The 23,152-nt window shown below is 56.1% G+C and overlaps 1 protein-coding gene across 10 annotated transcripts in view; it reads right to left on the minus strand.

Annotated features, from left to right (window-relative positions):
- Nucleotides 1-23,152, minus strand: part of RAP1GAP (RAP1 GTPase activating protein) — a 50,124-nt gene that overhangs the window by 19,316 nt on the left and 7,656 nt on the right. For 8 of the 10 annotated variants that reach the window (XR_003006142.1, XR_003006140.1, XR_003006138.1 and 5 more), the window contains exons 3-6: nucleotides 8,947-9,040; nucleotides 2,599-2,634; nucleotides 1,560-1,607; nucleotides 269-307 (exon numbers count right to left, since the gene is read on the minus strand). Coding sequence is in view for 3 of the 10 variants with exons in the window: in XM_024766947.1 (XP_024622715.1) it covers nucleotides 269-307; nucleotides 1,560-1,607; nucleotides 2,599-2,634; nucleotides 8,947-9,040 (217 nt within the window). In the remaining 7 variants the exon portion in view is untranslated. Of the gene's footprint in view, nucleotides 1-268; nucleotides 308-1,559; nucleotides 1,608-2,598; nucleotides 2,635-5,229; nucleotides 5,293-8,946; nucleotides 9,041-15,713; nucleotides 15,801-23,152 lie in introns of those variants that run through there. The other 2 variants (XR_003006141.1, XR_003006139.1) reach the window with 2 other exon arrangements.

The following is a 23,152-nucleotide window of genomic DNA, read 5'->3' on the forward strand; positions in this document are numbered from 1 at the left end:
CCCATGTCCCAGTCTCAAAGGATGGGAGTGTGGGGACAGGTAAAGCTGAGAGCATGACGTTGGCCGAGAGGCTGGCATATTTGGCACAGAGGCCTAAGGGTTCACATGGGCTCTGAAGTCTTGGGCTTGTAAACTGAGTCTCCAACACCCAGAGCAAGGCCTGTGGTCAGGCTCTTGACAAGGAGGAGGACCCGGCTGTCCAGACTCCCTGAGGGAGTGCCTCCTGGGCTCGGGAGGGAGATGGGCTCAGTGGGATCCGGTGGGTTACCTCGTGGACGCTCGGGTAGGGAATGTAGTCCTCTTCCGTCTGCAAAACAAAGCAGGGCAGAGGCCCAGCTGGGGTGGGGTCCTTACCCTTTACTTCCAGCCTCCCCAGAACACCTGCTGTTCAGGCAGCACCCCCAGGCTGGGGTTGCGGATGGGGCTGCTTCCTCATCTCCCCACCCGATGTGGGCTGACCCCACAAGGCAGGGACTGAGGCAGGCTTAGCTCACTGAGCGCTGGCAGCCTCTTCTGGGTCTGCTGCCTGGGGAAAAGGAGGCTCACTGCATCCCCAGAAGAAACCTCTGGACCAGTGGTTCTCCAGTGCATCAGAATGGCCTGGAGGGCTCATTAAACTGATTGCTTTGCCCCACCCTCGGAGTTTCTTATGCAGTGCATCTGGGTGGAGCCCAAGAATTTATATGCCAACAAGCTCCCAGGTGATGCCGATGCTTCTGGTCTGAGGACCACACTTTGAGAAGCCCTGTTCCAGACAAAGCATCAGCCTTGTGCCCATGAACCCCACTTTAACCCTCATCCTTGCAGCCCTGGGTCCACTCCCCTAAGCCCAGCCACTGATATTCTTGGATTATTGGGGTCCCAAATCACCAACCATGGTACCATATACGTACCTGGAGGGGCTATGCAGCTCCCACCCCAAGAAAATTCTGAGTCTAAAGAGCCTCCTCACGCCTCCTTTGGTCCCAGGCTTCCTGTTAGTCTCTTCATGAAGGTTGGGGGGTAACGAGGCTACCCCTCCCCATCTCTCCGTCTCTCCCCCTCCCCCTCAGCCGTCCCAGGCAGGAGCTACATGGAGAGGGGGAGCGTAAGCCTCCTGGGTCCTGGGTATGAGTCTTTCTGCAACTGCTGACCATAAGTGGCTTCAAGGAAAACCTTTTACGCAGGCTATCGTGAGGGATGGGGCTTCGATTTTGCGATGCGGAAGCCTGGAGAGGCGGGGTGAGTTTACAGTGGTGCAGATGGGGTGAGGAGGAGCTGGAATGAAGGCCTACAGGCAGGGAGGGGTTCTCCACACCTTAGCCTCCTCGAGGGGAGGGGCTGGGTATACCCTGCTTCCCCCTTGGCCCCGGCACCAGCCCGCAGTAAGGCTACTTCACGAAAGGGGGGCGCAGATTCTCCTGGGCTGGCTGCTCGGCTGGGGCAGCACTTCCCCCACCCCTAGAGAGGGAGTCTGCCTCCCCCTTCCCGTCCCCTCCCATCCCCAAGCCCTTTGGAGAGCACTGCTCAGGAAGCCAAAGGCCCCCAGAAGGGTGGAGTGGTTCCAGATTCAGACCTACTTTGAGGGGTGGTGGGAAGGAGCATCGCTGTTCATCCATCCTGCTTCCCTGCAAAGAGAAGGCAGCACATCCCGTCACACCCTTCCCATGCTGCTGGAAGCAGCACCCCTTCCAGGTAGATGGTGCTGTGGAGGTGCTCCCAGGGCAGGGCGCTGGCCGCCGGGTTACTCAGGCCTCTGCAGGGCTGGCCCTCCTGGAGGGAACGGGGGCTGCGGGAGACTGGCAGCAGCAGGGAGGGCTCGGGGCTCTGGTCACTGCTGGGAGTGGGGGCAGGGCCAGTGTGCACGCTTGTGTGTGAGCTGGGGAGGGAGGCCGCTGCATCTACACAGATACGTGTTGTTGAGAGCAAGAGGGAGAGGGAGAGAGAAAGGAAGAGGGAGAGGGGGAGAGAGAGAAGGAGGGGGAGAGGTGGAGATGGAAAGACTAAGAGAGGCAAGGAAACAGGAAGATGGCAGGAGACGGGGTTTGGAGGGTGACCCCATATCAGGAAAGCTCCTGAGGTTGGTTCAAGTCCCTCGGCCACCTCCCAACACATACCCAAGCGAAAAACACAGACGAGGGCCTGGAAGACCAGGGCTGGGGAGTGGAGGATGGGCAGGGGTCAGGCAGAGGGGCGGGGGCTGCCCGGTTCCTTAACACCTCCCCGGACCTGCAGCCCAGCCTCTGGTTGCCCTGTGCCCTGGCATCTGTCCCTCCCCCCATTCCACACAGGGTCCTGCAGAGCCTGTGATGCCTCTTGGGAGATGGGGGATGGTATGTGTATGCGGGGTGGGTTGAGCAACCTACACAGGGATGGGAGCTGGAGAGATGCAAGCGGGGCCTGCGCCCTGGGTCAGTCAGGCAGTTGGGCACCATCAGTCCCCATCCCCAGACAAAGGGCTCTGGACAGCACACTGCCAACATCTCCTCCTGGCACGGTCTGCGAGAGCTCCCGGCCCGTCCTCAGAGAGATGTAGGGCTGCAGATACAGCAAGGGCCCCCCGCCCCCAGTCCAGCCCCTTCTGTGGCTCCCCAGAACGGGTTCCAGAGCCCACCTCACCTGCATCTTTTCAATCATCTCAAACAGATCTGTGTTCTGCAACAGAAATGGAGAGAGCAGGTCAGCACCGGGGTAGCCCAGCTGATCCTGCAAGTCTCCGAGGAGTCTCCACCTGCCCCAGCCCTCCTGGTGCCCCAACTCTGACCAAACACCGCGGACCTGTCCAAGTAGCAAGAGGGAGTGGAAGGGACCAAACACCGTGGACCTGTTCAAGCAGCAAGAGGGAGTGGAAGGGACATCATAGGATGGGGCTCCGTGCCACTGACTGGCAGAGTTTGACCAACTGCCCGGAGAAGTCTGCCCAGAGTCCAGCACCCTCCCCAGGCAGCCCACCCCACTCAGTCCCCTTCCCCAAAGGAGGAGGCTGCTGCCTCAGACAAAGAAGGGTGCTTGACCTTTGGGGAGAGACACACCTCCCCCATGTCACTGCAAGACTGGCAGCGCCCGGATCGGCCCACGGACCCCTCAGAAGAGCCCCAGGTCCCAGGTCCCAGGTCCAGAGACGAGCCCAGCTGGGATCCTCAGGAGGGTCTGTGGTTCCACTCACCTCTGGAAGGAGGGCCCCATCCTCCCCCCCAAGCAGTGTGGGCTGGGCGTCTGTTGGGGGAGAGAATGCTGGGATGTCCCATGGGCCCAATACCTGTGTCTGAGTCCACACATTCCCGCTCCTCCCTCCTCCCTCCTCACACTCCAGCCAGCCTCTCCTGAGGCTAGCCAGGGCACACACAGGGTTAATCCGGGCATCTGCCAGCTGTGCTTGGCAGCTTCAGCCTCTCCAGCGCCAGCTCCCTACGAGCCTTCCTGGAAGGCGGCATCCTTGCCGGCTGGCGGAGCTGGGGGCTGGGCCTGGGAAGCCCCCAGAGTCTCTAGGAGAGCGCCCCTCCCCCAGCACCTCCAAGGCCTCAATTCAGTCGGCTCCTGCTGTCCAGTGGGGGCACTGCCTGAGCTCACACGCACATGTGCTATGGGGTTGTACACCAGGGAACACACACTCCCTCTCTCTCTCTTTCTCTCTTGCTCAAACACACACAGGCCTGCACACCAATATTTAAACACAGTCTCACTGTACCAAAGAAAGCAAACACACAGAAACCCACACGCACAAACCCACCGGGTCTGTGTACATCAATCCTTACAGCTACATGCTCACATACAAATACACGTGTCAGTGTCCTACGTTACACAACAGCACACTCCCTCACACACATACAGGTCTATGTCCCGTAAGAGCCGCACACACAAATGCAAACCCACCCCCAGGCAGATCTGCGCAACTGCGCCAGTAATTGCACACAAAGCTACACGAACGCCACAAAACTACTCTCACATCCACGTGCCGAGAGACAAAACAACGTGCGCTCGCAGACACAGGCAGGTACGTTCACGGAAACGGAGCCACAGAGCCCCACTGCCATGCACAAGTTCACCCTTCCTCATCAGTCATACTCCCTGCATAACAGACATGACAGACTTGATCCCATAACATTAAATGAGTTTTGAGAAAAAGAAAAAGCATGCAGCAACTATGGAAGTGGTTAATCGCCAAGGATGAGGGGCATTGGTCTGAGACACACACACACACACACACACACACACACACACACACACTACACGGAGCTGTCTGTTAAAGATCACAAGACACAGACACCCCATGTGCATACTGTGAGGCCTGTCCACAGAGGCAAAACCCACCCTGTAAAATGCACGACAGGAGTCCACAGGAGATGGTGACCCACAGCCCCGGTGGCCACACCCCACACTTCTGAGCTTGGAAGAGACAATTCCACAGGCAATTAGAGCAGAGACCACAGACACACATCTGCAGTCCAGGTAGACAAACACGCCTGTCAGCCAACACCTTGCACAACATCAGCATCTGTGCCTGGGTGAGCCACGTAACCTCAGCCCAGCACAGTCCCAGCACCAGTGATACAGGTGCACCGATGTCCCCCAGCATCTGTGCCTGGGTGAGCCACATAACCTCAGCCCAGCACAGTCCCAGCACCAGTGATACAGGTGCACTGATGTCCCCCAGAATACCCCACTCAGGGTAACATGGCATTACATGGCCAGAAACAACGCACTGGAAGTCACAGCCACATAAACACTGACACATGGTACTGTCACCCAGAGCGCACACACAGCAACAAGTGATACCCACAGATACAGCCTCACTAGTGCATCAGACGCTCTGACACATGGAAGGCTGTGAGTGAAGTGCCCCAGGGCACCAAGCAAAGTTACATTGTGACATTCAGACCCTTCCTAAAGGGGGAAGGGGATGGATGAAGTGGTCCCAAGGCTAGCGCCCACACACACACACCCACACACACGCACACACACATCCACACACACACACAGAGTGCCCCCGTAGCCCAGAGCCACAGTGCAACCACGAGCACTCTGTTCCGTAGGCAGCTGCAGAAAGAGCTCAAGGCCTGGGACCCCAGGGCAGGGGTGTGCCCTGTGGCCTCGATGGCCGTGTGTCAGCCCAGAAGCTAACACACCCTCCATGACGGAGCCTCGCACACCCGCCCTGACTGGGGCAGAGCCTGCCGGGCTCCGGAGAAGTTGGGTTGATCCGTCTCCCGCAGACCCCCTCGGCCAGGCCGCCTTCGCCCTGGTCCTCACCTGCCAGCCGGCCCCAGAGGGCAGTGATCCCCTCCGAGGACGGCCCGGGGGCTCCAGGGGCCGCGGCTGCGCCATCCTGAGCTCGGCCCGGGCCCGGCGAAAAAAGCGCCAGGTACGGGCAGCGCGGGGACCGGGGCGGGGCTTCGGGGATCCGGGGCGGGGACACAGGAGGCCCCGCCCCGGACACTGCGCCTGCGCGCTCTTGCTAGCGCGTTGGGAGCTTTCGGCGCGGGCCCTTGGGCCCCAAGGCTCTTCAGCGCACCCATAGCGTGCGTCCTCTACCTTCCCAAACTCTGGGTACCACGCCTTAGGGCCTCAGGGATGGGCTTCTTGGGCTGGGCTTTGAAGTCGGGGAGGAAGTGGCGGGGGTTGAGGGCGGTTACCTTGGAGACAGAGGGCTTTTCTTGAGCATCTACTTAATGTTGGACCCTTTGCAAGTCTTATCCTCGCCCCACAACTCAAGAGGTACGAGTGTCATCCCCATTTTACAGAAGAGAAAACTGATTCCAAGAGAGAAAATATCATGCTGAAGATCACACAGCTTGGAAAAGGCAGAACTAGGAATCCAGGGAAAGGCTTGGAGCTCTCTCCCCTCCCACCTCCTCACCTCCACCCCCCTCTAATGCCTGCCAGTGGCTGACCTGTACCCTCCCTTCCCCAGGCCCCATGCCCATACCTGTCCCTAACTGCCCCTGATCCTGGGAGAGGGAGGGAACAGGGCCTGCCAAGGACCCACACATGGAGAAGACTTAAGCATATGTAGGTTCTAGCTCTGGCCTTGCTACAACTTGCGGAGTAGACCTGAGTGAGTCCCTGCCACCTCTGTAGGCCTCAGGTTCCCCATCTGTAAAATATAAGGCCTCTGAAAGCCCTTCCAGCTGATCCTGCACTGTGTCTGCCACTGTACAGTGGGGGGCAGGGCCTCAGCATCCCCTCCCCAGACAGATGCTGGGAAAGCAGCAATTGCTTCCTGAGCTGTGGCCAAGTCAACACCAGCTGCTTCAGACCCTGCGGGGCAGGGCTGCCCACCAGCTCGGTACCCAACCTCTCTTCAGCTTCCTGAAGGAGCTGTTGGCAGCTACCCACCACTCTCCATCTCCAGGGCCAAGGCCTCCTGGAAGGAAAGCACCGCACCTTCCTTTCCCCCAGACCTGGCCCTGGGTCAAGCTGGAGCCCAGGAAGCCGGTGGGAACTCTGGAGATGTGTATTCCAGACACAGTGTAGCTTTGTTTTTAATAATTAACAGCAGCAAATATTGATTCACGCAGGCACTTCCAGGCCTGAGCGCTTCCGGGCACCCATCGAAATGCAGCCAGAGAAACATTCATTCCCACACTGGGAGGAGGCAAGAGCTGCTCGCATCACCGGAGACATCTGTGTGCCAGGAGTGGAGGGTGTGCACATGTGTGCTTGCAGCTGTGTAGATGTGTGTGACTGAGATCAGATGGGGACATCCTGGGTGTGCATATTTGTGTGTTTGTACATGTGTATCTGTATATACATGCATGCGTACACGTGCGAGTCTCTGAATACGTCTGCAGACATGTGAATGCACCCGTGTATGTAGGTGTGGGTAGGCTGTGTATGTACATGTGTGCAGATTTCTAAATCCTCAAGCAGAAAAAAATCCTACAGCAGGGCAGGGTAGGAGGGTCTTGGATAACTCAGTGTCTATACAAATGCGGCTTCCCAGTGAGAGGGGGATGTCCTTTCTGGGTGTCTGTCCTGCCCTGGGAACGTAACGATCCTGATAATAGTTCAGCTTCCTAATTTGAACTTTCCAAAATTACCTTCACAGTCATCCCCCAATTGCAAGCTGGCAAGGTGGGTAGAAAAGAAACTGCCACCTCTATATTCCAGATCAGAAACTGAGGCCCACAGAGGGGCAGGGATTTGCCCACTGGCACAGGGAGGTCAACTGCCCCTCACACTGGCTCCACCATCAACACTATAAATGTGTGCAGAGCTGGGGGAGGGGGAGTGGAGAATGTGTCACAGACCTGGGACCCCTCAGCCCCACCACTGGTTTGCTGGGGACCCAGTCTCTCTGGGCCCTGGTTTCCTTTGCTGTCAAAGGAGTACGATGTACAGACTGTGTCTTGATTCTGGGGTGGGGGCGGGCTGTTGGGATGGGGCAGTTTGGAGCCCGCAGCCGGCTGGGCTGTATTGGCACAAATGGAGGCTTCTAGCCAAACTGGGCAGAGGGGAGGTAGCTCAGAGCTAACCTGAGAAGGCCAGCCCCAGGCTGGCCAAGCAGGCAGGACTCAGGGAGATGGGCTCGTCTAACCCTCATTTTTCCAACAGGAACACTGAGGCCCAGCAAGGGGAAGTGAACCCAGGCCTCCTACTGGATGCTTATGGGGAGAGGGACTGGGAGACTCACTTCTGAGCCCAGCTGCCATGGAGTCGCTCCCTACCTGCCAGGTCCCAGGATCCATATGGCCCAGTCTTGGGCTGTCGCCCAGGCACAGACAACAGGAGAGGATCTCAAGAACCCCTTGATACGATCCCTAGGACCCGCTGCACTTGGACCCCCTTGGAGGTGGTGATCCAAAAGTACACCATTCCTTGGACATGTGCCCTCCTGGCCTAGAAGAAGTATATGGCCCTTGTTCCAGGTCAGAGCACTGGGAAAGGAGCTTGGCAGATCCTGCCTCTGCTATTTCCTGGCTGTGTGACCTTGGGAAAACCACTGCCCCTCTCTGAGCATCTGGATCCTCATCTGGAGAATGCCTACCACCAAGGTTTGATGGAAGGACCAAGAGGCATGATATCTGTGGACATGCTTTAGAAACTGAAAATTGTACTACTAAAGTGAGAGCTTATTACCCTCTGCATTAGAGATGCCACCAGACTAGGCACTCTGGTCAGATAACATGAGTTCTGGTCCTAGACCCATCACATCCTACCTGTGTGTCTTTGAGCAAGTAACCTAACCTCTCTGAGCCTCGATTTCTCATCTGCAAAATGGGACTAATAAGAGTACTAATATAAGTACATAGTAGTTAGAGTTTGAGAATGAAATGAGATACTGCACGTAAAGCATTAAGTACCCACCTGGCACATAGGAAATCTCAATAAATGCTAGTGGTTATTACTGGTATTTGACACCCTGTATAAGTTGTTTAGTTATTTATCTCCTAACTGGACTATGGCTCCCTGAGGGCAGGGTCTGTGTCAGATTGACTTCTGGCACCTCAGTGCCCAACACAAAGTTGACACAGGTCAGGTGCTGGGCAAACATTTGATTTTGATGATAACAACAAGAATAGCCTCATGTATAGGGCTCTTACTCTGTGCCAGATATTGCGCACAGAGTGTTCTATCATCACTTTTCACACTTTACCCCACTTCAGAGGGCTGCCTCTCACAGCAGCCCTGGGAAGTGGGGTATTATCATTACACCTGATTTACAGGTGAGGAAACTGATGGTGATGTTGATAACGAATATAAGGAAGAATAGCTGTTTGGCCAGTTTATTCCCAGTTGTTTTGCCCCCAACAGTTCTACAGACCCTGGTTCAACTTCTGAGACTGTACCAGGCCCACCCAGGGGTGAGGAGTTGTATACCCTTGGGTGGGGGGGGCGCTAAACCCCAAGCAGCATCTACCCAAACATTTTACTTCTGCACAGCAGTCATTCCTAGGTATCTCTTGGCCCTGGGTCGGGGTGGGGGGGCCTCTCCAGACCAGGGGCCGTGGGGAGGCGGGCACTTACCTTAGGGTGGAGTGAAGCAGTCTGGGAGGGAGCTAAGTCCACTCGTGGCAGGTCTAGTGCCTGAGGGAAGCGCTGGTTCTGCCCATCACTCCTCCTGGAAGAGAAAAAGAGTCTGAGGTCAGGGAGGGCCCCAAGTTGGGAGATTTGTGAACTTTGGGAGGGAGAGTCACTCTCAGAGTTGGGGGACATTAAGGGGGACAGATTTCACAGAGGAGGGGGTCCTGGGTTCCCCAGGAGGCAGGAGAGGAAGGGCTTCCTGAGCAGGGCTGCCAAACAGGCTCTCCTTCCCCAGGGATCACAGCTGTAGATAGGGTCTCACTTCCAGCTCTCCATTAGGCCTCCCTAACCCATACTCCAGCCAAGAGGATGTCCACAGCCCATTCTGAAGATGGGCAGACTGAGGCAGGGGGCAGTGAGGGTTGCTGTAAAGGGCTGAGCCCTGACTTCTGGACTAAGCAAGGTAGCCCAGCCTCTATGCCCCTCTCCCTGAGCCTTTAGGGACAGAGTAGCCTTAAGGCTGAGAGGCCACCTGGGCCATCGCTATTATTAATGACAAAAACAATAACGGACACTCATCGGGCCGACTATGTGCCAAGCCCCTCCTTCCAGGCCTGAGGGCACAGACTCCTCGCCACACTGGCATTCCCACTTTACAGATGAGGACGCGGAGGCACGCAGAGGTCACACAGCAGGCCAGAAGCAGAGCAGCATCTGAGTGGCGCTTGACTGACACCAAGCCCAGACTCTGCCCACACCCACGGCCCTCCCTGAGGAAAGGAAGCAGGTCTGGTGAGGGTGAAGTCAGCTCCTATTACCCTAGAAAGCCTGCCGGGGAGGCTCATTCTGGGGTCAGGGAGAGGAAGTGCCCAGTGGTTCCTGGGACCCAGGTGGCCCAGGGCTGGGCAAGCAGTCCTGGCTTCCACCCACCACCTAGGGCCACCCTGATGTGGCTGCACCCCCGCCCCAGTCCCTCGAAGGCTGGTCCTGAGAGGGTGAGTCATTCAGGCCACGGCCAGCTTGAGTCAGGCGGAGCTGGGACTGCCACACCCCAAGAGGGGAAGGGCCTGTGGGAACCTGGCCCAGGAAGGAGACGCTGGGGAAGCTCTGAGCCCCCTTGCTGGCTCCCCTGGGCCCAGCTACTCAGGGAGAAACAGCTCAGAGGAACTGTCCATAGCCCCGCCGCAGGTACCAGATGCATGCCTCTCCACCTCCCAGGGGGGCTAGCACCTTAAAAGGGGGTCCTGAACTGGGTAGAGCTTGACCCAGAAGATAGACATGGTGGCAGTGACATTTTAGGCCTGTGGCATCGTTGTAGGGGAGATATTCCCAGGCACTGACCTTAAATCAGTGACACACCCCTCTCAGCCTCAGTTTCCAAAACAAATTCATCATAGAGCCTGGGCAGCTAGAAGCTATTCACTCAATGAATTCTCTGGTATTCATGCATTCATGGTAAACTCTGGCTCCCCGTGGTAGGGTCTCATTAAGTATTTGTTAAATGGATGAGTGAGTGAATGAATGAATGTTGGCAGTGGGAAGGCATTAAAGGTCTGTGAGCAAAGCAATGGCCTAAACACAGGTTTCTGTAGATTACAAGGTACAGTGACACGGGGAGAGACTGGGGAAGGGGGAGTGGAGAGAGGCCCATAGAAATGGTCCGGGCAAATTCCACTGAGGCTGCCTTGGGGACCCTTGAGACCGACTATGTGCCTGGAACTGTGTCAGGCATATTACACCTTCACCACTGTGCTGGGAGGCTGGCATTATTTTTCCCCTTTTTTACAGATGGAGAAACTAAAGCTCAGAGAGATGAAGCCACTTCCCCTAGCAAGTGGGTGTCAGAATTTAAAGCCATGCCCTTGACACAGCCAGGTCAGCATGGAGAACAGAGATTGTCCAAAGGCCAGGAAGCCCTGGAGTTGAAGCCCAGATGAAGCTGGGTCCCCTTGATGGTAGAGATCACTGTCTTGGTGGCCCTGGCTGCCGAGTGGAGGTTTTTGCCCATGATTGAGCTATTCGGGTGCTGTCCTTCTGTCTGTCCCTTCTCATACCCCAAGGCTCAGGGTGTGGCCACTGCAGGTCAGCCTGGCAGCAGCTCCCCAACACGCTCCCCTTCCAGAACCCGTCTCCATTTCCCTGTGTCCAGGTGCCCCCTCATGCAGGACTGCTCACGTTGGCACAGGACTCGGTAGGTCTCTCAAGACAAGGGGGCTCTTGCTTCTGTTGGAGTGCTGCCCAAGGCCCTCAGCTCTCCAGTTCCTGGCTGTCCAGAGTCTGCCCCGCAGAGGCAACCCCTCCACCTCAAAGGTCATTGCTGAGGCCCTAAGGGGTAGGGGAAGCGAGGGGCTCCAGGATGAGAAAAGCGCAGGAATCGGAGGCCCTGGGTCCTGCCTGCCCCAATCCATCCTAGCTCTGCAGGGATAGAAGGACAATGATGACAAAGGCCACAGCCTCCCTGTGCCTTCCATGAGTTTTCTTAATCCTCACAGCGCCCCAGTGAGGCAGGTGCTCAAAATCTACCTGCTTTACACATGAGGAAACTGAGGCTCAGAAAGGTATATTAACTTGCCCAAGGTCGCACAGTTAATGAGGCAGAGCAGGCATTTGAACCCAGGTTTGTCACTCCAGAGCCAAAGATCTGAACTTCAGAGCATGGGCAGCCAGCCCTGTGGACCCAGCACGTCACATCAGGGAAGTAATAATAACAGTAACTGGGCTTGCCTGGTGGCGCAGTGGTTGAGAGTCCGCCTGCCGATGCAGACCGGGTTCGTGTCCCGGTCCGGGAAGATCCCACATGCCGCGGAGCGGCTAGGCCCGTGAGCCGTGGCCGCTGAGCCTGCGCGTCCGGAGCCTGTGCTCCGCAACGGGAGAGGCCACAACAGTGAGAGGCCGGCGTACCGCAAAAAAAATAATAATAATAACAGTAACAACAGCAAGGGCAGCCAACCCTGATGCAGGACGTACCGCGTGCAGACCCTGAGCGAATGGCTTCACTTGTATTACCTCATTTAATCCTGTTTCAGAGGAGGGAACTAAGACACAGAGGTTAAGCAACGTGTCCAAGGTCACGCTGATAGTGAAATACAGAGGCTTTGAACCTCCAACCGTCGGATCTAGACGCTGCCCTAATGTTACACTATTATCTCTTAGAAAATAGTAGCTGCTCAATCAGGGCTTCTGAAGAAATGAATAAACTCAGGTTCTTGCCTCCCTCCCTCCCCCACCCCTCCTGATGCCTCCTCTCCCTCGTCTTGGCCTTCCTCACCTCTCCCCCACCTTTCTAGCCCACCATGCACCCTCCTCCGCCTCTGGTCTCCGCAGACCTCCCCCTATTTGGTAATTTTCCTCCCTCTCATGAACTTGAATCTCTCTGTCCCTCCCCTTTCTCTCCTATCCCACCCTTGTCTCCTCCCGACCTCCATCATTCTGTTCACACGGGGGCCTCCCAAGTCTCTGCCCGCTCCCCATTTCTCTGGAAACCTTCCTGACCCTAGGGCCTGGCTCAGCTTAAAATGCTTTGCCAAAAAAAAAAAAAAAAAAATGCTTTGCCTTCTTCCTGCACACGCAGCAGCTGGGACACGGGGAACTCTCCCCACTTTTCTGTTCCCCTGGCCAGGACCGTAGTCATATCTGCACAGCGCTCTACAGTTTACATAGACATTGTCTCATTCAATCACCATGGCAGTTTTGTGAGGTTGGATTATTATCAGCCTTTGTCCAGATAAGAAAACTGAGGCTGAGAGAGGTTAAGTGACAAGCCCAAGGTCACTCCAGGGAAAGGGCAGTGCCGGGGTTTCACTCTAGCCCAGGGTTCTTCTACTACATGCAACACAGCCGCTCTCAACCCAGGCCCTCAGTCCTGTCACCCAGCCCCCAGCGGCCTCCCCATCACAGCCCCGGGTTCCTGCTGCCACCACCAAGCATCTTCTCTAGGTCCAGCTCCAATGCTGCCCTGTCTGGCCTGGACACCTGCCTGTAGGTACAGGACACCTGGACACAGGAATAGGCGGCAGCCAGAAAGGAGGTGACTTGCCCAAGGTCACACAGAAAGCCAGAGCCCACCTAGAGTCTGGGCCAGCCACATTCCAGGGTCACCTTCCGGCCCTGCAGGTGTGTGGCCGCCAGCCATCTGGCCCCAGCTCCCCTCCCTCTCGGAGTGCCCATCTCTTCCAGGGAAAGGGTGCGGCGGGGTGTGTGGGGAGGGACCCAGTGGCCCAGCTTCTGAGTGGGATGGGCCAGGCCGGAAGCTGCTGCAGACAGCTCCCGGTAACTTGGCAACTGTCACTGCACCTCCTCCCCCTCCCTTATCTCCATATTGAGGTAACAGTAATAATTGCAGTGTCGTGAGTGCAGCTTTTTCTACTTTTCAAAAGCCCTCTTTATCTGCTCACTCCTGGAAGTCTCACTGGAACTGGAGCGGGAGATAAGGCAGTCACTAGGATCCTCCATTCCCAGAAGGGTAAACTGAGGCTCAGAGAGGTTAAACAACCAACTTGAAGTTACCCAGCAAGGCGGGAGCAGATTAGGAACTAGAACCAGGCCACCACCGATCCAGGGCCACAGATGCTGCGCTGGGGTGGGGGGCCTCTCAGGGGGGTGTCCACACTCTGCAGAACTGCAGGTCAGACCCAGGTGTGATTGGGGAGAAAGGGAAGACGGAGGACGGGTGACCAGATGCCTCCCTGGGTTGCTTCCCACCTGTTAACCAGCTGGAGAGTTGGTGGGAGGGTCCTGTCTTTTATCTGCAAAATGAGAGACAATGTACCCACCTCCTAAGCCACAGATTAGAGTAAGCAAGTAAGCCCAGTAGAAGTGTTTGCCATTATTATTATTAGCCGCTCTCCCAGAGAACCCACCCTTTTAGGGCACCAGATGGGTGGCTGAGCTATCCTGTGAGTAGGACTTGGCCCTTTGGCCATTCAGAGAGAGCTGCCCTGAACGGAGGCCCCCAGGTGGGTCTGACCCCTGCCGAGTCTCCCAGCCTCATCCCCCCGCCCCCCCCCGCCGCTTCCTGCCCTAACCTGGCTGGGCTGCAGGCAGCTTTCCAAACGCACTGTTTCCCACTGCTGAGCCTCTGCACAGGCTTTGCCCTTTGCTGGGAGCTCCTTTTTCCTTCTTTTCTCCCCGGTAAACCATTCATGCTTTAAAATGCAATTGAAACAGGTGAAACTCTGGTGGCCAGAGCAGGTGACACATGACCACCAAGGCAGGGGTCCTGTGACGGGGAGCAGGGTAGCCGGGCAGGTGCTGGACGGCACACACACAAGTTGGGAATCCAGTCCTGGGGGGTGTTGGGAGGGCAGAAGAGGGGCTCAGCCAACCAACGAACATAAGGCTGAGAAGGATTTGTCGGGGGCTAGCCCAGGACCGGGGCCTAAGGGGTCCAGGCCAGCCCAGCACGGGTCACCAGAGCTCAGGGTCCCTTGAATTTCTCTGGTCTTCATGAGATCAACCGGTTCTACCAAACTGGTGATTCACGTTGGGGCGGGGGGATGGGGAAAGGGCACAGACCTCAAAGTGAGAAGGGGTCCCGCCCCGGAGGGTCACTCCTGTGAACCTTCAGACCCCTGAGAGAGGGCCCTCTGGATGGGGCTTGGGAGGCTGCCCGTGCCTCCCAGCCGCGGTGTCAGGTCTGAGAGGACTCTAATCTCCTGAAACCAGAGGCTACAGGCCACCCTGGAACTGCCCCCTCCCCCCGGGGGCCACAGAAGCCCATTGTCTCCGGAGCTCAACCATCCGGCACTGCTTGCCCCTGGCCTTGCCAAGGTTCCAGGGAAGGTGGCCAGGGGCAGCCGGTGAGCAAGTTTCTGAAGCTACGCCTGGGCACCCTCTGGGGGCCCATGGGGAGAGGCGGCAAGAGCAGGGGCGTCGGGGACACAGGCATGGCTGCTCCTGGCTCTCCTTTCCCCAGGCACCTTTGACCTCAGCCAGGACTCAAGAGGGAGTGTTGAGGGCACAGGAGACAAGGGGTGGGGGTGGGAGGCGAGCCAAGCGCTGTGATGTCCTGTAATCCTTAAAACAGCTCTGACCGAGGCTGCTGTCATCCTCACACCATTTCAGAGATAAGGAAGCAGAGGCTCAGCTAGGTTGCAAGATGGGCCGGGGTCTCACAGCCGCCCAGCCGCAGAGCTGGCAAGGCCCCCCTGGGGGCGGGAGGAGAGGATCTCAGGCACCAGGCAGGGCAGAGGGGAGCAGGAAGGGGGCTCGGGGGCACCGCACGCTCACCCTGAGCTGGCTGAGCGCCGAGACAACCGGATCCCAGAGCTGCGCCAGGCAGCGGCCTCCTGAGCAAACAACAGGTTGGCAGCCCCGAAAGGAGGTCATGGGACTGGCCCCCCTCCGGGGCACAGCACCTGGGAGCCGGGCCTGCCATCCGCCAGCTGCCCGCCAGTGCCTCCCCTGCCCAGGTGGCCCAAGGCCTGCAGCAGCCTAAGCTTGACCCTCCTCCTCCCCGGGGACTGACCCCTCCCTGCAGCAGGGGCAGGAGGGAGGAGTGACGCTGAGGTGGCCGAGCCACGGGGCCTTCCTGCTCCCTAATGACAACATCTGCTTATCCCGCCTGGCACTTTACAGTTTACACACTTCCTTCCCTCCAAACCCCCTCTACAGCCTCACAAGGAACCGAAGGCAGGTAACGTTCGTTACCTCCATTCTACACAGGAGGAAAGTGAAGCCGGGACAGAGCTGATGACTCGCCCATGGTATCACACCCGAAGCCCAAACCCAGCGGCTCTAGCCCTTGCCCACGTGGGCACAGGACAACTTACCGATGGGCCGGCACAGGCCGCCGCCCTTAGCACCCAGGGAAAGGGTGGCCGGAGCTCGTGCGCAGGGGCTTTCCCAGCACCCATCGGCTACTCAGTCCTAGCGCCACCCACACCCCGCCTCCCTCCTTAACCTTATCGTTCTTTCCCAGCCTCTGCAGCCCAGGGGGTCTCCCTTGCTGAACTCCATGCATTCCTTCGCTCACTCACTCCATCACCCACCCACTCCCCCGTGTGCCCTTCATTCCTGTGCTTAGTCACTCATTCAGGACACACGTCCTGTTGGCATCAGAGCCAGGCCTCACCCCCCTCAAAGCAAAGCCCAGTGACACCGCCCGGACTGTTCTCTAGCTGTGCCTGGTGCTCTGTGGCCTCACTGCTCAGATGTTAAACCCTGCAGTGCTGAGGCCTTGTTAAATCCATCCGTCTTCCTCCTAGCCAGTAGGTTTGCTCCCTCATGGGTTCCAGGCCACTGGTGAGCGGAAGCTGAGAATACCGTAGGTGTTGTTCAATAAATTACAAGCTCCTGCCCGGAGAGACAGCATAACATCAGAGGTGTGGGCCCTGGAGCCAGACTGCCTGGGTTTATATCCTAGCTCTGCCACTTAACAGCTGTGGGACTTGGGCAAGTTACTTAACCTCTCTGAGCCTCAGTTTCCTCATCTATAATTTGGGGATAACAACTGTGTCTGCCTCCAAGGGTTGTCGTGAGGATTAAATGAGTTCATACACGTAAAGTATGTAAATATTAACCATGAGCATTTCCTGGCCTTCCCTTCTCTCTTCCTTTTTTCCTTCCTCTGTAGGCTGCTGAGGACTGAGGCAGGGCTCCTGGGTGAAAGACGTGAGAAGGTAGGCCAGAGTCCCACATGAGAAATAATGTGATGAATAGAGCCGTGTAAGGTACTGAGCTCCCCGTCAAGCAAAGGCAGGAAGGGATGAAGGGGGAGATGCCAAAGTATGGGAACAGGGAGAATAATGGGAGCATGGGGGTTCACTAGATGACCTGCCAGGCACCTCTCACATGTGGAATCGATTCCTCTTGACTCCAGGGTCTGTGGTCAAGGGCAGAGGCAGTGGATAAATTCCCATTCTTTCGAGGAGATGGACTTTCCTGGGTCTCCCGTGACACATGGATTGCTGCTACTCCTCTGCCGGTTTGCTTGCCACACCCATCAAGGATGAAAATGTGCACTCTTTGGCCCAGCAACTCCACTTCTAGGCATTTATCCCCCAGAAATACTTACAGAAAAGCACAAAAATATATGAACAGAGGACATCCACTGCAGCAGCGTTTGCCATAGCTGAAACCTGGAAGGTGGTTAAACACACAAGCCATGTGCAAACCGTGGAAGACCATGCAGTGGTGACAAAGGAGGTTTCTAGTCCTGACGGAAAAGGGAATTTGAAGTATACTGTTAAGTGGAAAAAAACAGGTTGCCCCCCAAAAAATCTCACTTGTAAAAATTTTAAATTACATGTAAAAGTTCACATAGGTTATCTCTGGGAAACAGGACCACTAGGAACTTCTGCCTTCTACAGGATATATTTCTCTGTATTGTTTGGATTTTTACAACGAGCACTGATTATTTTTGTCATTAGAAAAAAAAAAAAGAAAGAAAGATTAAAACAACTGAGTCCTTTGAGTCAGCTGAGTACCTGACTCCTTTACCTTCCTCAATCATCTTAAGAAAGAGATACTCTCCACTCCGTATTCCAAGGAGAAGCTGACACAGAGGGAGGTTAAACAACATGGCCAAGGTCCCCCAGCAGTAGTGACAGAGCTGGGCTGTAACCCTCGTTCTGGCTGACTCTGAAGCCCACACTCTTTCTCCTACACAAGGCACTCTGCTCTGAGGGGCAGGGAGGAGAGAAGGCAGGAGAGAAGCAATCCAGGCTGCTGGGCTCGGGGCTATACCCTGGGACCTCAGAGGTCAGGTCCTGGGAGCCAGGCCAGCCACGGTCAGCCTGTGCGGAGACAAGGCTGTCTGCCTCATTTGCAAATGCAAATAAATGAAGCCTCTGCTCCAGGAGTCAGGTCCCAGCCCCAAGCTGCCCCAGGCTAGCAGGCTGGCAGGTGCCCAGCCCCACCCCTGGAACCACCCCCCAAGGCCTCAAGGTCGCCAGGCGGATGGGCATGCACTGGGGCTCTAAATAACTTTCCAAGTTGATCAACGTGTTTCTGGAAGAAACTGGCGTTTTAAGTTCCTTGCCGCCTTCTCAGTGAGAGCCTGGAGAGGAGAGGAACACAGATGTGTGCTCCTGAGTCTGGCTGGACCAATGGACAGATCTAGAAGCCAGATGGACTTGAGTTCAAATTCTGACTTGGCCAAGCTCTAGCTGTGTGGCCTGGGGAGAGTCACTTCACCTCTCTGAGCCTCAGTTTCCTCAGCTGTAAAATGGTGTTGATAATTCCTCCACGCAGGGCTGCTGGGAGAATTCAGTGAGATAACGCGTATGAAAGTACTGCCCAGCTAGGAGCCACCTTCCATGTGCAGGGGAGGGTTATGATCCTGCAAACTGTGGGGGTGGTTGGGAGGGGGCACGTGCACATCTGTGCAAATGTGGAGTGTGCAAAGGGCTGGATCAGAGGGCGCTGCTCCACAAAATCAGCAAGCAACTGGGGCGAGTGTCTGACACTTTTGCTGGGAGCCGGCACGGGGTTTTCTGCGGTGCTGCCTGCTGGTGCGACAGGGTGTGTGCAACTCCGTGGGTGAGGATGTAGGTGGGAGGCCTGGCAGGAACGTGAAGTGTGGGTGGGAGAAAACACGCTCGTGTCTGGGGCATGCGTGGGTTTGTAGGCGAGCATGTTTGTGTCTATCACGTCATCCGCCTGCCTAAAAGCCCCCCCGTGGCTTCCCGCCACGTGCAGGATGGAGATTCGACTGCCTCACGTGGCCCACGAGGCCCTGAGCGTCTGTCCCACCTCCCAGCCTTTGCACACACCGTACCCTCCACCTGTTCCACCCTCCCCCGTCATCCCCCATCACACCTACATGCTACACTCTTTTTTTTTATAAGCAGATATTCATTTTTATTTATTTATTTTTGGCTGTGTTGGGTCCTTGTTTCCGTGCAAGGGCTTTCTCCAGTTGCGGCAAGCGGGGGCCACTCTTCATCGCGATGCGCGGGCCTCTCACTATCGCGGCTGCGGAGCACAGGCTCCAGATGCGCAGGCTCAGTAGTTGTGGCTCATGGGCCTAGTTGCTCCGCGACATGTGGGATCCTCCCAGACCAGGGCTCAAACCCATGTACCCTGCATCGGCAGGCAGACTCTCAACCACTGCGCCACCAGGGAAGCCCCATGCTACACTCTTATACAGTCTTTCTGGAGCCCCCTCCTCAGACTGGGTCAGGTTGCCCCTACCCTGACCAGCTTTCCCAGAAGCCTGTCCCGGGTTTGCACTTGTCGCAGTGTGATTATCAGATCACGGAGCTTCTGCAGGTGTGGACCCGATCTGTTTGGGGGCCTGGCACACAGTCGATGCCCGATTATGATGTGCTACATGAGCGAATGTGTATATAGCTGTATGCTCGTGACGAAGCTGCCTGGACAAGAGTCAAGTCTAGGAGTGTGCATAGGGAAAATGTGCGTGTGTATAGGGGGCATCTCAAAGAACCTCTGGCCCGTGGGTGGGCCAGATCTGGGAAACGCCGGAGGACGCTATGACTGGTACTCAGGCCCAGGTTGGCTGCAGAGAGAGAGAAAGCCAGCCTAAGTTCCTTTGCTCCCCTCCCCCAAACCCCTCCTGAAATAGGCCCCGGGTCTCTGCACCAGACCCCAGAATACTTCTGGGCAGGGGGGATCAGCCAGGTAGTCGCCAGGCTGGCCTCCTGCCTGTGCCCTGCAGTCGGCCCCACCCCTGCAGTCGGCCCCACACCTGCGGGCTCAGAGGCTCCGCCTTCTGCCACACGCCCCATCTCACCGGAGGCCCAACCCAAGCCTGGTCTTGCATGCCTGCCCACTGTGCCCACCCCCCTCCCCCAGGCCTGCCTCGTGAGCAGCAGTTCTTCTGAGAGAGGATGGGCCTCCAACACCCCTGCCTACTCAGCCACCTTCCACATGCTGCCAGGAGATGATCTGGAATGTTCCAGATTTGGGGAAGGGAAGGAATCTTGTTCCTGCCCCAAGGCCTTTACACATACTCTGCCCTCTGCTTGGATCACCCTTCCCACAGTCAGTTCCTTCCCATTCAGGCCTTGAGAGGCCCTCCCCGATACCCTTAGGAAAGGGTATCCCCTCCCCAGCCACCCTGTCACTCACTACCCACTACCCATGTGAATTCACCTTATTTGCCCATTAGCTCATTTTGCATCTGTCTCCTGCATTGGAAGGTGAACTGCATGAGGCCACACACCAGGCACCTCAGGTTCGCCGCTGTGTCCCCAATTCTTAGACGACACGTGGCAGGGACTTGATAAGTATTTGTTGAATGAACAAATGGCTAACGAGGGACTTCCCTGGTGGCACAGTGGTTAAGAATCTGCCTGCCAAGGCAGGGGACAAGGGTTCGAGCCCTGGTCTGGGAAGATCCCACATGCCGCGGAGCAACTAAGCCCATGCGCCACAACTACTGAGCCCGCCCTCTAGAGCCCGCGAGCCACAACTACTGAAGCCTGCGTGCCTAGAGCCCGTGCTCCGCAACAAGAGAAGCCACCGCAACGAGAAGCCTGCGCACCACAACGAAGAGTAGCCCCCGCTCACCGCAACTAGAGAAAGCCTGCGGGCAGCAACAAAGACCCAAAGTAGCCAAAAATAAATAAATAAAATAAACAAATTTATTAAAAAAAAAACAACAAGCAAATGGCTAACGAATCCTTGAAAGGATCCTGTGAGGTGAATATTGTCCCTGTTTACAGGTGTGGAAACTGAGGTTCAGAGAGGTTAAGTCTCTAGCCCAGGGTCACACAGCAATCAGTCAGACCAGGTCAAGATTAGGGACTATCAGACTCCACAAGAACCCCAGCACGACAGTGTTTTGTAGCTAACCTTCCCATTTTATAGATAGGAAAATGAGCCTCAGAGAGCGAGAGTGCTGTTTCTGCAGGTTACCGGGGCTTCCCATGGTCTGAAAGAGCTGCACTGTTAGGCTGCGTTGGCCCTATAAAAGCACCTCCTCACTCCTCTCACCCTGAGGTGGTGACGACTAATAACCCCGCTGCACAAAGGAAGAAACCATGGCTCAGCCAGGGAGGTACTGCCCAAGGTCACCCAGCCAGGACTCAGTGCAGACCTGGCTGGCTGCAAAGCCAGCATTCTCAGGGCCAGTGTCAAGGTCAGTGCCCATGGCTGGGAGCATGCTCAAGTGTGGGCAGGTCTTGCCTCCCGGCAGGCAGTGAACTTCCAGAGGGCAGGGTCCACACACTGAGCGATTCTGCCCCCACTGCAAGGACCAGCTTGTAAGGATGACACGGCAGGGACCACGATCACTGGCATCACTTTGGTTTTGGACCTTGGCATACATTTCTCACTTAATCCCCACAACAATCTTCAGGGTAGGTGCTTTTATGGCCTTTAATTTATAAGACCCAGAGAAGTTATCCTCCATTGTACACGGCCCCAGACTGACAGCACAGAGCAGGGCAGCCCTTACAGTGGGGAGTGCCCATCTTACAGTGGGTGATGGGCAGCCCTGGCAGGCCTCTGCCCCATCGTGGCTTGGGGGTTCAGACCCTCTAGGGCACCCACAGGAAATCCCAGTAGGGCTAACAGGGACATGAGCTGGTGGCTGCCTCTCCCACTTTCTGTTGCCAGGTCCAGTTCCGTCCTGTGCCTCGCAAGTGCCACCAAATGCTTTTCTCCTCCACGTTGCTGACCTGCCACCTCCTCTTCTCGGAACACTCTCTTGGCACTGGCCCTCCCTCCCACACCACACACGCACAGACACTCTGCCACTTGGCCCATTTCAACTTGTTTTTTGAGTTTCAGCTTCTGGGTCGCCTCCTCCAGGAAGCCTCCCCTGATTCCCAGGTAGGGGAGAGGAGTCCTTCTCTGAGCTCTCAGAACTCCCCACATCTGCCCCATCAACACGTATCACCCCCCCCCTTAGAACCCTCTCTTTCCTTATTCTCCCCCCTGCCCTTGAACTCTACGAGGGGAGTGGCCTTGTCTGTCATCTCCATTGCCATGTCCCCAGTGTCCAGCATGGGGTTTGGTTGGCCCTTGGAGGGCATTCCCACATTAAATATTTGTTGAATTAATTTGCTAAATGAAGGAATGACTGTCTTGGGAGAGACCCTGAGCAGAGGAAAGTCTTTATGGGATTTAGGGATATCAGAAAGGTCCCCTCCTTAATCACTTCTCCTCAAATAAGCCACCTCCACAGGGCCTAAAATTCTAGCACTAAAATTTTAATGAGTCTCTCTTTGGTTTAATGTGTCTTTTCTCTCAAAATGCAAATGCTCAGGGAGAGGGAAAACATCCACTGAGTGCACACAATGAACTTATTTCATTCTAAGCCCCCCGTGGGGTACGGAGCCTGGTTCTTATTGTCGTGAGCAATCTGAGGTTCGGAGAGGCAAAAGTAGCTTGGGCAAGGCCACACAGCAAGTAAGAAAAGTTGAAGTCGGTATCTGGACTCAGATCTGCCTGAAAACAGAACCCCCATCTTTCTTTGCACCTCCCAAACAAAGGGACCTAAGCCTGAGCGTTGCTGGGATGTAGAGGCAAGCAGGGCCAACCAGACTGGGAAACTTAGAGCTGCAAGTGCCCTCCAGGACCATCTCTGCCTCCCTTTTTTTTTTTTTTTGACCACACCTCGCAGCAAGCAGGATCTTAGTTCCCTGACTAGGGATCGAACCCATGCTCCCTGAAGTGGAAGCGCGGAGTCTTAACCACTGGACTGCCAAGGAAGTACCCCATCTCTGCCTCTTGATTGTGCCGAAGGTGGGCATGGGGAAACTGCCCACAGACGGGGATTCACTTCCCAAGGTCACACAGAAACATAGCGGCAGACCCAGGACCAAAACCCATCTGAAGGAGACTTTCTCTTATCTCCTTAAGTTAGGGAGAGCTCTTTCCTGGAAGAGGGGGCCTCTCTGGTCTGGAGTCTCTCCTAGGCGTCCCCCCTGCCCAAGAAGTGGCCTTCCCCAGGAGTGGGCATTGTCTGGCCCTAGGAAGGCAGAGAGGGACAACTAAGGGGGCTTCAAGGCCTGCACAAACTGAGCTAAATGGAGGATGTAAAGGAGGGTGGGCTAGGATGAGTGACTGTTTAGACAAGAAACAGTGGACCTGGGGATAAAAAATCCCCATCCTTGTCTCACTAAAGGGCCACTGTCAGGGATGGGACACCCAGAAGGTGCATCTAGGCTCAGGCCTAGATGTAAGGAAGGAAGTAAGGAAGAATTTTGAAATCCATCTGAGTTGCTGAGGAATGGAATGGGATACTCCAAGGGTAGTGAGCCTCCTGTCACTAGGAGTGAGCGACAAAGGCTAGAAAAGG

The sequence above is a fragment of the Neophocaena asiaeorientalis genome, unplaced genomic scaffold, assembly GCF_003031525.2.
Source record: "Neophocaena asiaeorientalis asiaeorientalis breed wild unplaced genomic scaffold, Neophocaena_asiaeorientalis_V1.1 scaffold79, whole genome shotgun sequence".
In the NCBI taxonomy this organism is placed as follows: Eukaryota; Metazoa; Chordata; class Mammalia; order Artiodactyla; family Phocoenidae; genus Neophocaena; species Neophocaena asiaeorientalis.